We start from the raw sequence: 11,863 nt of genomic DNA on the forward strand, positions 1-11,863 counted from the left end.
TGATGGGAATAAATGAACATCTAATAATGTGGAAAAGTTCCATTCAAATCACGCAGGAACAAAGATAATCGATACAAAATCAAAGCAAAACCAAAAAGCCACCACCTTGTCTCGTCATGGACATGCAGAAACCAAAAAAACAACCGAAGTGGGAAAGATGAAGAACATTCCAGAGTCAATGCCACGGAAAAGACGTCCCTTTCAGGATCAGCACCGGCTCCATGCTGTCCGGTGCTGATCCTGAACTCCACATGGAGCAGGCTGCCGATGGAATGAAATTAATTTCTCTCCAGGACGCGAGGTGGCAGTGTGGGACGCTGGGTTGAAATCTCGGCTGCCATTTTGAACCGCAGAAGGAGAGAGAGCGAAGAAGCTGTTAGCGGGTAGCTAGTGTGAGATTACCGCGACGCACCGCGACGCACCGCGGCGTCCGGAGAGACGACGGGGTGCGGGAGCAATGTTCGGGCGGTGGAAGACGCAGTGTCTGAACAAGCTGGACCTGAGCAGGAAGGGCAGCGTGGACGGAGACATCCAACATGTCGTGTCTCTGCTGAACGGCCGTGAGCAGTTCTTCACCACCAGCTCCTGTGCCGGGAGAGTCGTCCTCATCGAGCGGGTAGGGCAGGAGGCCGAGGCCCCCTTGTCCCAACAGGACACGTAGCTTAGCATTAACCTAGCATTGACTTAGCATTGCTGCTACTGAAGCGCGATATGGCCTCGATAAAGCCGGAGTTGAGACTTTCGGTGTTTTAGCTGAACGGGTAGATTTTACACGTTAGCTTAGCATCAGCTGTCCAGCAGTCATCCGGGTCAAACCCGGTTCTCCAGCTCCCCCTGGGTGGGCGACCGTCATGGGGGGCTGCGTGGAGAGGGTCCCCTCATCCAGATTCCTGGGTGGTACTGCGTCAAGGTGTAGTACTGCATCACGGTGTAGTACTGCAGAGAGTTATCAACACAGCCCAGAAGATCACCGGCTGCTGTACAGGACAGTTTTATACCGAGAGCCATCAGAACAACAACCAGGACGATACAAGTACTCACCATGTGTACTAAACTATACAAGTACTCACCATGTGTACTAAACTATACAAGTACTCACCATGTGTACTAAACTATACAAGTACTCACCATGTGTACTAAACTATACAACTACTCACCATGTGTACTAAACTATACAAGTACTCACCATGTGTACTAAACTATACAACTACTCACCATGTGTACTAAACTATACAACTACTCACCATGTGTACTAAACTATACAAGTACTCACCATGTGTACTAAACTATACAACTACTCACCATGTGTACTAAACTATACAACTACTCACCATGTGTACTAAACGATACAACTACTCACCATGTGTACTAAACTATACAAGTACTCACCATGTGTACTAAACTATACAACTACTCACCATGTGTACTAAACTATACAACTACTCACCATGTGTACTAAACTATACAACTACTCACCATGTGTACTAAACGATACAACTACTCACCATGTGTACTAAACTATACAAGTACTCACCATGTGTACTAAACTATACAAGTACTCACCATGTGTACTAAACTATACAACTACTCACCATGTGTACTAAACTATACAACTACTCACCATGTGTACTAAACTATACAACTACTCACCATGTGCAATAACAAATGTATACTTTTAACATATGCTAAATACTGGTCAATCTCTCTGCATGCATGTTTCATCACTTTAAACTTTAAATGATCCTGCAATCACCGGAATGTTCCGTTATCATTTGTATTTAAACTTTAAATGATCCTGCAATCACCGGAATGTTCCGTTATCGTTTGTATTTAAACTTTAAATGATCCTGCAATCACCGGAATGTTCCGTTATCGTTTGTATTTAAACTTTAAATGATCCTGCAATCACCGGAATGTTCCGTTATCATTTGTATTTAAACTTTAAATGATCCTGCAATCACCGGAATGTTCCGTTATCGTTTGTATTTAAACTTTAAATGATCCTGCAATCACCGGAATGTTCCGTTATCATTTGTATTTAAACTTTAAATGATCCTGCAATCACCGGAATGTTCCGTTATCGTTTGTATTTAAACTTTAAATGATCCTGCAATCACCGGAATGTTCCGTTATCATTTGTATTTTATGTCGTGACTAAACACCAGAGGGCGCTGCACTCCTAATCTCATTGTGTAGCTACTATGCCACGACAATAAAGGCTTTCTATTCTATTTCTATTTCTATGACACTTTTTACAGCTGCTGTTCCTAAAGGTCATAAGGTCATTGATTTTCAGGTATTAGTTCAAAGGTGAGCCGCACGGAACTCGATATGAAACCATAACCTGTCCGGTATATTAGTAGTGATCTGGTAATTAACCCCCCCCCCCCCCCCCATGTTGTCATTGCATAGGCTCCAGAAGAACGGGACATCCAGAAACAGAACTGCGTGTGGCTCTTTGTCTCACACCAGAAATGCGACCCCGATGACCTGGTGAGATATACCGGACCTCCGTCTGAGTGATGGATAATGTCGTTATTTAATGGACCCGGGCCCGACCGCTTGGATCCACAGGTATCTGCTCTGGCCGGTTCCGGTGGGTCTGCGGTGCTGAGGTTTGAGCCCCTTGTGCTCCACGTCCAGTGTCGGCGGCTGGATGACGCTCAGCTGCTGGTGAGCTCAGGGATCGGGCGAGACTCGTGTTTCTGACACGCAGCGATCCACAGTATTACCTTAAGGGTTCTAAACGCCTCTCTTCTAGCACGCTGTGGCCGTCAATTCCGGCTTCAGGAACTCTGGCCTCACCTTCAGCAAGACTGGGAAAATCATAACGGTACGTTTTGTAGCATGAAAGTCTAGAATAAAACAATGTTAACAGTCCACGCTGTAGAAATACCCCTTTACTTGTACTGTGTGAAGGTTTTAAATGTGTCCTTGTATTTTGTCCGTGCAGGCGGTCCGTAGTACCCACGGCATGGAGGTTCCTCTAAGCTGTCAAGGAAAGCTCCTGGTTGAACATGAATACATACATTTCTTAGCTCAGGTAGCCAATCAGAAGATGGAGGAGAATCTTAAGAGGATTGGCAGGTCAGCATGGTGCCGTGTGAACCAGGGCTCGGGAACCTTTTTGGCTGAGAGCCATGAACACCACATCTTTTTAAATGTAGCTCCGTGAGAGCCGTGAAACCTGTTTAAAATGAAATACAAGTCAATGTGTGCATTTTATGTAATAACACGTTTAAAGTACAACACGTCTCTGAATTCTTTTGAATAGCATTGTTATGCTGGATATTTCCTACCATTAATGTAACTTCTGCTGCTTCGTGACTACAAAGTGGAAAGTACGATTCTCCTCGTCTTTATTTCTTTCGGCATCTTCTCAAAAGGGTTTCTGGAGTTAGCGAGCGGACAACGCGATTAAACCGAGGGAAGTTTACTTCCTGACCTCACAACAGGCCGTTGTGCGGACCCTTTGTGTCTCTGCCTCATCTGCGTTGCCTAGGCGATAGATAGATAGACGCAACGACAGTTATGTTTGCCACTTTCCCACTGAGATTGCTGCTTTGACTGTTTCTGAACGCGGATCGATCAGCGATCAATCACCGTTTGTCCCTTTCCCAGTGAGCAGAACGCCGTTTATAAGCCGGACTTCCCGATCGCTGCCTCGTAGCGAACCGGCTTTCTAGTCGCCGGTGTCCGTCGCCGTTTTGCTCTTTCACCAAGGAGTGTAACGAAACAATTATTAGCAGCCATCAAAAGAGCCACATCTGGCTCCCGAGCCATAGGTCCCTGACCCCTGGTGTGAACAATGGCTGCCACACCGAGTGTTCTCAGTGCTCAGTTCAAACACGTAAATAAAAACTCAACTGCTGGAAGCTCAAATCTCTATTTTATCATCTCCAGGTTCTACCAGAATCTCCAGTCAGCTTTATCTGCAGGGAAGCTGCAGAAACTGCAAGTCCCAGATTCACAGGATCCCCCTCCCGGGCTGGAGACAAAGACGGGGCTAAAGCCAGAGTACCGGTACACGATGGACAAAATGAAAACGAGTGTCTATAAACGGAGGCGGAGAAGAGAACGAGACCATCAGACGGACTGCTCTGGCAACGATTCCAGCTTCCTGCCGGAGTCACGCGAATGTCTGGCTCCGGTGTGAATGTTCAGGGGAGCCTGGGCCTGCGTCGCAGAGGTCACGGCTAGCAGCCGTTATGGAGGTTTGGAATGCGTCAACGCATGCCTGCAGACGGCTCCAAAGCTCACCGGTGCAGCGGAGCCGTCGTATCTGGGCTCCCAACGCGGGCAGGACTGCTGTTTCCTCAATGAAGTCAAATTAAAGTAAAGAATAGCAGTAAATAACGCTAACCTCAGCAGCAATTTCCACCTCCGTTTGCAAGAAGTAAATGTTTCTTTTCATTTTATAAATATAGTTCCTACATTATGTGGCCATTGTTAGTGCAGCAGAGAGAACTATTGCAGGCGGTTAACGGTAAACTTTAAGCTACGATGATGATGATGATGATGAATATATTTATTAGATAGAGTGTTAGAGTACAAGTACAGTCACACAGTGGCATGTATTACAGTACAAGTACAGTCAAACAGTAGCATGTATTACAGTACAAGTACAGTCACACAGTAGCATGTATTACAGTACAAGTACAGTCACACAGTAGTATGTATTACAGTATAAGTACAGTCACACAGTAGCATGTATTACAGTACAAGTACAGTCACACAGTAGCATGTATTACAGTACAGGTACAGTCACACAGTAGCATGTATTACAGTACAAGTACATTCACACAGTAGCATGTATTACAGTACAAGTACAGTCACACAGTAGCATGTATTACAGTACAGGTACAGTCACACAGTAGCATGTATTACAGTACAAGTACAGTCACACAGTAGCATGTATTACAGTACAAGTACAGTCACACAGTAGCATGTATTACAGTACAAGTACAGTCACACAGTAGCATGTATTACAGTACAGGTACAGTCACACAGTAGCATGTATTACAGTACAAGTACAGTCACACAGTAGCATGTATTACAGTACAAGTACAGTCACACAGTAGCATGTATTACAGTACAAATAACGTCAAACATCCTGTCTAAGAGGAGCATTTCTAAAAAGCCCTTGCGGTCTTGTTTCCGTTGAAAGTCCTTCGTACATAAATCATCGACATTTAACAATACATTTAACAATACAAATAAAAATAAAACCAATATTAAATTAAATTACTCAATTGAGGCAAAGTAACATTAGAAAAACAAAAATAAAAGGATTTTACACCGCCGATGCAAACTAACAATCTAAAATAAATTACACCTCTGATGCAAAATGACAATTTCATTTCTCACCGCTTAATCCGTCATCGGGTCGCGGGCCAAGCTGGAGCCAATCCCAGCAGTCAATGGGCGAGAGGCAGGGTACACCCTGGACAAGCCGCCAGTTCATCACAGGGCAACACAGAGACAGACAACCAGCCACACACACACTCACACCTACGGGCAATTTTAGGGTCACCAATCAGCCTAGGCTGCATGTCTTTGGAGGTGGGAGGAAGCCGGAGAACCCGGAGAGAACCCACGCAGGCACGGGGAGAACATGCAAACTCCACACAGAATGGCCACAAGCCGGAGACGAACCTGCGACCATCTCGCTGTGAGGCAACAGTGCTAACCACTGTGCCACCGAGCCGCCCGCAAAATGACGATGAATGACAATAAATAACTTGCATAAATTACAATAAATTACTAAGGCAATTAATATGTACGATCGGGATTTCTTCATCCCAACTGGACTGGCTCAGGTCTTACACACAGCCCTCCATATGTATCTGGTCTTATTGGTATTATTTAAAAGAAAGCTAAAACCATCAAACTTCATTTCAAAAGTTTAATGTTCTGATAATAGAATGATTGTTTTCTTTGTTGTAAAAACTCAATTGGATTTCAAGGAAAAGCTTGAAAATGATTTGCCCGCTCACTTCTGGATGGCTGGTGGGGACGTCCCGATATTTAACTTAGTGGTTAATTCGCCCATCCGTGGGCTGTGTGTTCCCACCCCCTGGAGGTGGCGCCAGCTGGCAGTCTGTTGGATGATGGTTGTGTCATTTGGTCCCCACAGTCATGGAAATGGGATCTGTTGAGGAATAGCTTCCTAATTCTAGTTCAAGATATTGTTGATTGTGTAAATATCTGGGATCCGTTTCCTTTTGATGGCGTTGAACGCACGTACTTGTGGAACACGCTAGAAAGGTCCGGGTTCGAGATCCAGACCCTGTATGGAGGCGTGGGGAGTGTATTTAACGCTTTACGCACCACAGTTTTTTAAATAAAATATTCACTATTGATATCACTTTTTTTTTTAAAGATTGTAACTTAAAAATGGTTAGATACTTTCAATAAGAATAATCATCAGTATGAGCCAAAGTTCGTGATCTAATCGTCAGCCATTACTTGATGACATGGATGATTCCGGCCGGCACGGCTGGCACAGTCCCCAACGGTCTGCCGGCTCCCTCTGGAACGCCCCTGTTGCGGGGAACCCTAGTGTGGTCAGCACCCGTATGGGTACCGGCAGCGCTTGGTTCCTCGCACAGTTCCAGGAGGAGTTCCCGCAGGAACCTGAAGCGACTGGGGGGCCGGTAAGTCCTGCCTGTCCCTGCTCGCCTCCATTTGCACCTTTTGAGTGTCTTCCAATAGAAGATCATTTCACATGATGCGCATGTGAAATCTTTTTAATATAACAGTTTCCAAGCATCACCTCTAGGTGTCGCCAAGGGGCACACAGCCGCAGAAACGTGCGTACGCCAGCCGTGAAGTTGGCGTGAGGCACCACACATTTCCACGGTGGCTTCACTGTGCTGTGAGAATGTACGCACGCCACCACTCTGGAATGTGCTGCTGTTCTGTCCTCCGCTGTGGGCGTGGCCTCAGTGAGACTCACCCCACAACAGCGTACTGATGAACTTTTGTTTCACGGTTCTTTCAAATCCAGATGAAACGGATCCCCTTCCTGGAGGGAGCTTTTCTCCTTGTTCTATTGAGACCCGTTCAGCCTCAGTGACAGTAAGAATAAAACTCAAAGATTGGGCTAAATGGGGTCGGGAACCTATGGCTCTCGAGCTGTATATGGCTCTTGTGATGATCACATATGGCTCGCGCACCGATAAAAAAAAAAAAGTTTTTTTTTTGTTTTTAACAAAACTCACCAGTACAAACTCACTGAAAAGATCTTATACAAAGCATTAGCATTTTCCGAGGTCAACATAGAAGGAAATCTAGCGGTGAGTAATCACCAATATGTTCAAAAGGAATACCGATAATGTGGTGTAACCTGCTTGAGTTACTGTTGTTTTATTGTGAAGGGTTAACCGGATGTGCCGGAACGGAAGTTGAGATGTGGTTCGTGAAGTACGAGGACGGAGATAAACGTATTACAGTTGCTCTACAATGCGTCGTATAACACGACAGATCAAAGAAAACATTCTCACTTGTTTTAGTCCGTCCATCGGTCTTTCGCTGCTCGTGTCCTGTCAGGGCTGCAGGAGCAATCGTCCATTATTTTAATTGGGTGATACTGGCCTGCGTCGGCTGTTGCTGGGTAAAACAGGTAAACGCCCCCTTTCTAATCAGTCTGATCGGTCAAAGTTCAAAGATAACCCTTCGACGAAGAAGATGGCGAAAAGAAAAAAAGATGATGAGTATCGTACATTTCAGGACCAACGGACCTGAAATGTACGACCCCGTGGGGTCGGACTGTTGACCTTTGTGGAGAGAGCATCCTCTCTGCCTCTAGGCCGTCATCCCGCCATTAGGGGTGGGCGTGGCCAGCTGTGTGCACCGTGGCAGAGTGGACTTTGTTTGGCTCCACCTTAATTCCAGATTACTACTATTTTAATGTATTCTTACCTGGGACCTTCTTTTGGAATAAACGTGTGAAAAAGACGGGGCCCTGCGTTTGCTTCAAGAGGGCATCACTTGCTTTTTGGTTTTCTCTCGGCTGTGTATTATTACGTTGGGCTCCAGCCCCCCCTCGTCCTGTGTGCAGCTCCAGGTGTAAATGATCAGTTCAACCATCGCACCGTCTCTGTTCTCTGCTTTCTGGGCTCCGCTCACGTTAGTCCGTAACGTTCAGAGGCTTATTATACTAGTTTATTACCTGCTTACCGCTTATACTGACATTTAGCTGAATTCATGTTTAAAATATATTATATGGCTCTCACTGAAATACATGTCCAACTATTTTGCTTTCATAGCTCTTAGTCAGAAAGGTTCCCGACCCCTGGGCGGCTGTGGCTCAGTCGGTAGAGTGGGTCGTCCAGCGATCAGAAGGTCGGTGGTTCGAATCCCAGCTCTGACTGTCTGCATGTCGAAGCGTCCTTGGGCAAGACACTGAACCCCAAAAATTGCTCCCAGTGGGTCTGGCCGCACCTTGCATGGCAGTTGCCCACTGGAGTGTGAATGTGTGGGTGACTGGGTGAATGTGAGGCCTAATGTAAAGCGCTATATAAGTGCAGTCCGTTTACCATTTTAGTCCATTTGGCCTAAAATGTAATTACTAGTTAGTCCTTTGCAATAAATCAATGATCTGTCTGTCTAGTTCTTCTTTCGTCTTCTGCCTGGCGTTTGCCACTCACACGCCTACATGAGGACTGGAGCCTGTTTGCTGACGCAGCGTGAGTCCTGTGTAGGGAGTCAGGGTCAGCAGTCTAGGGTCAGCAGTCTAGGGTCAGCGGTCCACGGTCATCGTCCTCCCGCTAAAAGCTGCACCGGTGAGTTCAGGTCGACGAAAGCGGGCTGAGAAACGATGATGTGTTTCGTCTGTATTTAATGTTGGTAGCCACCTAATTTAGCATAACTGCAGTGAAACTATTTACCAAATGCACAATAACTTCCTCTACTTCAGTTCTGTTAAATTTTAAAACTGCCTTTAAATACTTTATAATTACATGAAAATCAATCCTTTACGTTTCAGTGATAGATTAATTTGCCCACAGGGCAGATAATAATAGTCCTAATAAAGGGTTTAACTTTGAGCTTGATCTCATTGTTTGAAGGTGGAAAAGAAGACTTGAATTAGGATCAATCATGTTGTTTTCACTCATTACATTTTTTTTGTCATTTTAAACTTTCTTTCACTTGATAGATGTTGTAAGATATTCCTCAGTTTTCTAAAGATTCGATAATGAATGTTAACTTACCGGTATGTCATTGATGGATCAATTGTTTTTAACGGTTAAAGTGAACGATCTGTCTAAACTACAAGCAGAACATCTCTTGATTACAGGGTATTAGTATCATATACAGTATGTTATATGTTTCTTCATATGCGAAGAGAGATATGCTGACTTTGGAAAATAACTTCTGCTGTTCAAAGTGTTGCTCAAACAGATCCAGAGTCTGTTCACTCTGGTTTCAAGCATGTCGTTAAGAAAACAGAAAAGCTACTCTATCTTTAGGGTACTTCATCTTTGACCTCAGGTTTTGTTGTGTAAAAAACTAAAATCCTATCTATTATTTTATGTCATCCTATCTGAGCTTTCAGTATTAGTGATGATTAAATAAGCATGTCAGAATGAAACAGTGGAATGCCATTTTTCAGAGTGTCTATGTGCATCTGATACTTAAAATACATCTGACCCTCCAGTACTTAGAATACATCTGACCCTCCAGTACTTAGAATACATCTGGTTTTAGATTAAGTCTGGGTGACACTTTGAACGTGTTGCTATTACGTAGCTACTGTCACATTCTAGACTCGAAGGTGAATGGTAAGTGAAAAGGTTTAGTTTTAATTTATTGATAGACTTGTTATAACCCTTTTATTCAACATTACAACTGTATTCAATGATTGGTATATTCTAAGCAAATATTTATTTATTCAATCAAATGAGCATGTACTCATTAAATTATCCAAGCCCCCTTTTGCAGCCCCTTGGATATTTGTGTCGGTGCGGCTGGACTAACGCAGATCTCTGTGCCTCAGGACAAAAGCCACCATGAGCAGTGAAGAAGACCAATATCTGCTCTTCCTGGAGCTTCTGAATGAAACTGAAAACTTCACTGACATGAACTACGTGGTCAGTGACGCTGCCCAGCTCTGTCCCAAGAACAACGTCAACGATTTTGGTGCCAGGTTCATTCCAGTTTTCTACTATATCAACTTCCTCCTGAGTTACCTTGGCAACGGGCTTGTTTCATTAATTATCTTCAAGTATGAGAAACTCGCCACAGTGACGAACATCTTCCTCCTGAATCTGGTGTTCTCTAACATGCTCTTTGCTGCTAGTCTCCCTTTCTTGGCAAAGTACCATCAGTCTGAGTGGACTTTTGGGGTGGCTCTGTGTAAGATGGTCAGCAGCGCCTACTTCATTGGCTTCTACAGCTCCATCCTGTTCCTCACCCTAATGACCTTTGACAGGTACCTTGCCGTGGTTCATGCAGTGGCGGCTGCCAAGAACCGGAAAAGGGTATACGCCATCATCGCATCGGTGATAGTTTGGTGCGTTAGTGTTCTAGCTAGCTTGAAGGAGCTCGTTCTGCAGAATGTCCGTGAGAGTCCGTTGGACGGCCTGATGTGTGACGAGTCCGGACCCCCCGAGAGCGTCTTGCAGCGCTGGCGTCTAGTCACTTACTACCAACAGTTCCTGCTCTTTTTCCTTCTTCCTTTGATCATGGTGATGTACTGCTACATCAGCATCACCGTCCGCATCCTCTCCACTCGCATGAGAAAGAAGTGCCGGGCCATAAGGCTCATATTTGTCATCATCCTCACCTTCTTTGCCTGCTGGACACCCTACAATACTGTCATCCTCCTTCAAGCCATTCAGATATCGAGCAATAGTCGGGCCAGCGCCATCTCCTGTTCAGACTCGGAGCGTTTGGACTATGCGTTGTATGTAACCCAGAACATAGCCTACTTGTATTGTTGCATTAGTCCTGTGTTTTACACATTTTTAGGAAAGAAGTTCCAGAGCCACTTTGACAGGCTGCTCGCTAACAGGATCCCCTGCTTGAAGCGGCACATTAGCCTCAGCAGCCAGAGCACGAGGAGTACGTCGCAGAGGACACCTCACTCTGTTTATGAGTACTAGAGCAGCAGAAGACCAGCGCCCCCACCCCACCGGGTCGCGGGCCAAACTGGAGCCAATCCCAGCAGTCAATGGGCGAGAGGCGGGGCTACACCCTGGACAAGCCGCCAGTTCATCGCAGGGCAACGCAGAGACAGACAACCAGCCACACACACACCTCGTTTGATGGATATCATTGACTTTCTTGTGTCTGAGTACTGCACATGTATTAGTATCATGCCGTGTATTGAACAAGTCGGTGAGGCCTTTCTATTTAAGGCTTCATCTGTCTGATTTGAATGAGTTTGTCATCTTTTCATGAATTGGCTCTACATTATTTGCTTTTGCTGCTGCTGAAGACATGCTACGATTAGCTCGTGTGCTGCCTGTGGACGTTCAAACTTTAATAGTTTTAACAATACAACAACTGTGTATGTGTGTGTTTATATATATCTATATACTGTATATGTATACAAAATACACTTATTACAATTCCAATATATATGTAATAAATAGGCTTCCATCAGGTCAACCTTCCTTCCTTTCTTTTCCCCCACTTCTCCTTTTATGCTTTCGATAGATGTATTTTGAGGAACTGCACCAGAAGTCGTTTCTCCTTTCTGTCAGAACATCTGTTGACGTTTCCTGTCGGCTCAGCACGTTTACGTTCCAAAGACATGAGCTCAGTCGGGAAAGTATGAGACATTCAGATGAGAAGAGAAGGCTGCGTAATCATACAGTCAGTGAAAAACATGAAACAGAGATTAAATAGATCAAAG

General features: G+C 44.8%; 2 protein-coding genes across 2 annotated transcripts; both read left to right on the forward strand.

Annotated features, from left to right (window-relative positions):
- The first annotated feature begins 398 nt into the window (after window positions 1-398).
- Window positions 399-5,348, forward strand: tyw3 (tRNA-yW synthesizing protein 3 homolog (S. cerevisiae)). Its single transcript, XM_068748706.1, has 6 exons — window positions 399-616; window positions 2,413-2,493; window positions 2,575-2,673; window positions 2,762-2,833; window positions 2,954-3,087; window positions 3,904-5,348. The coding sequence occupies exons 1-6, from the start codon at window positions 458-460 to the stop codon at window positions 4,154-4,156; spliced, it is 798 nt and encodes a 265-aa protein (XP_068604807.1). The 5' UTR covers window positions 399-457; the 3' UTR covers window positions 4,157-5,348.
- Window positions 5,349-10,013: 4,665 nt separating this feature from the next.
- ccr12a (chemokine (C-C motif) receptor 12a) lies at window positions 10,014-11,596 on the forward strand. Its single transcript, XM_068748884.1, has one exon. It carries the CDS (start codon window positions 10,014-10,016, stop codon window positions 11,106-11,108), a length of 1,095 nt encoding a protein of 364 aa, XP_068604985.1. The 3' UTR covers window positions 11,109-11,596.
- The last annotated feature ends 267 nt before the right edge of the window (window positions 11,597-11,863 follow it).

The sequence above is a fragment of the Brachionichthys hirsutus genome, chromosome 15 (assembly GCF_040956055.1).
Source record: "Brachionichthys hirsutus isolate HB-005 chromosome 15, CSIRO-AGI_Bhir_v1, whole genome shotgun sequence".
Classification (NCBI taxonomy): Eukaryota; Metazoa; Chordata; class Actinopteri; order Lophiiformes; family Brachionichthyidae; genus Brachionichthys; species Brachionichthys hirsutus.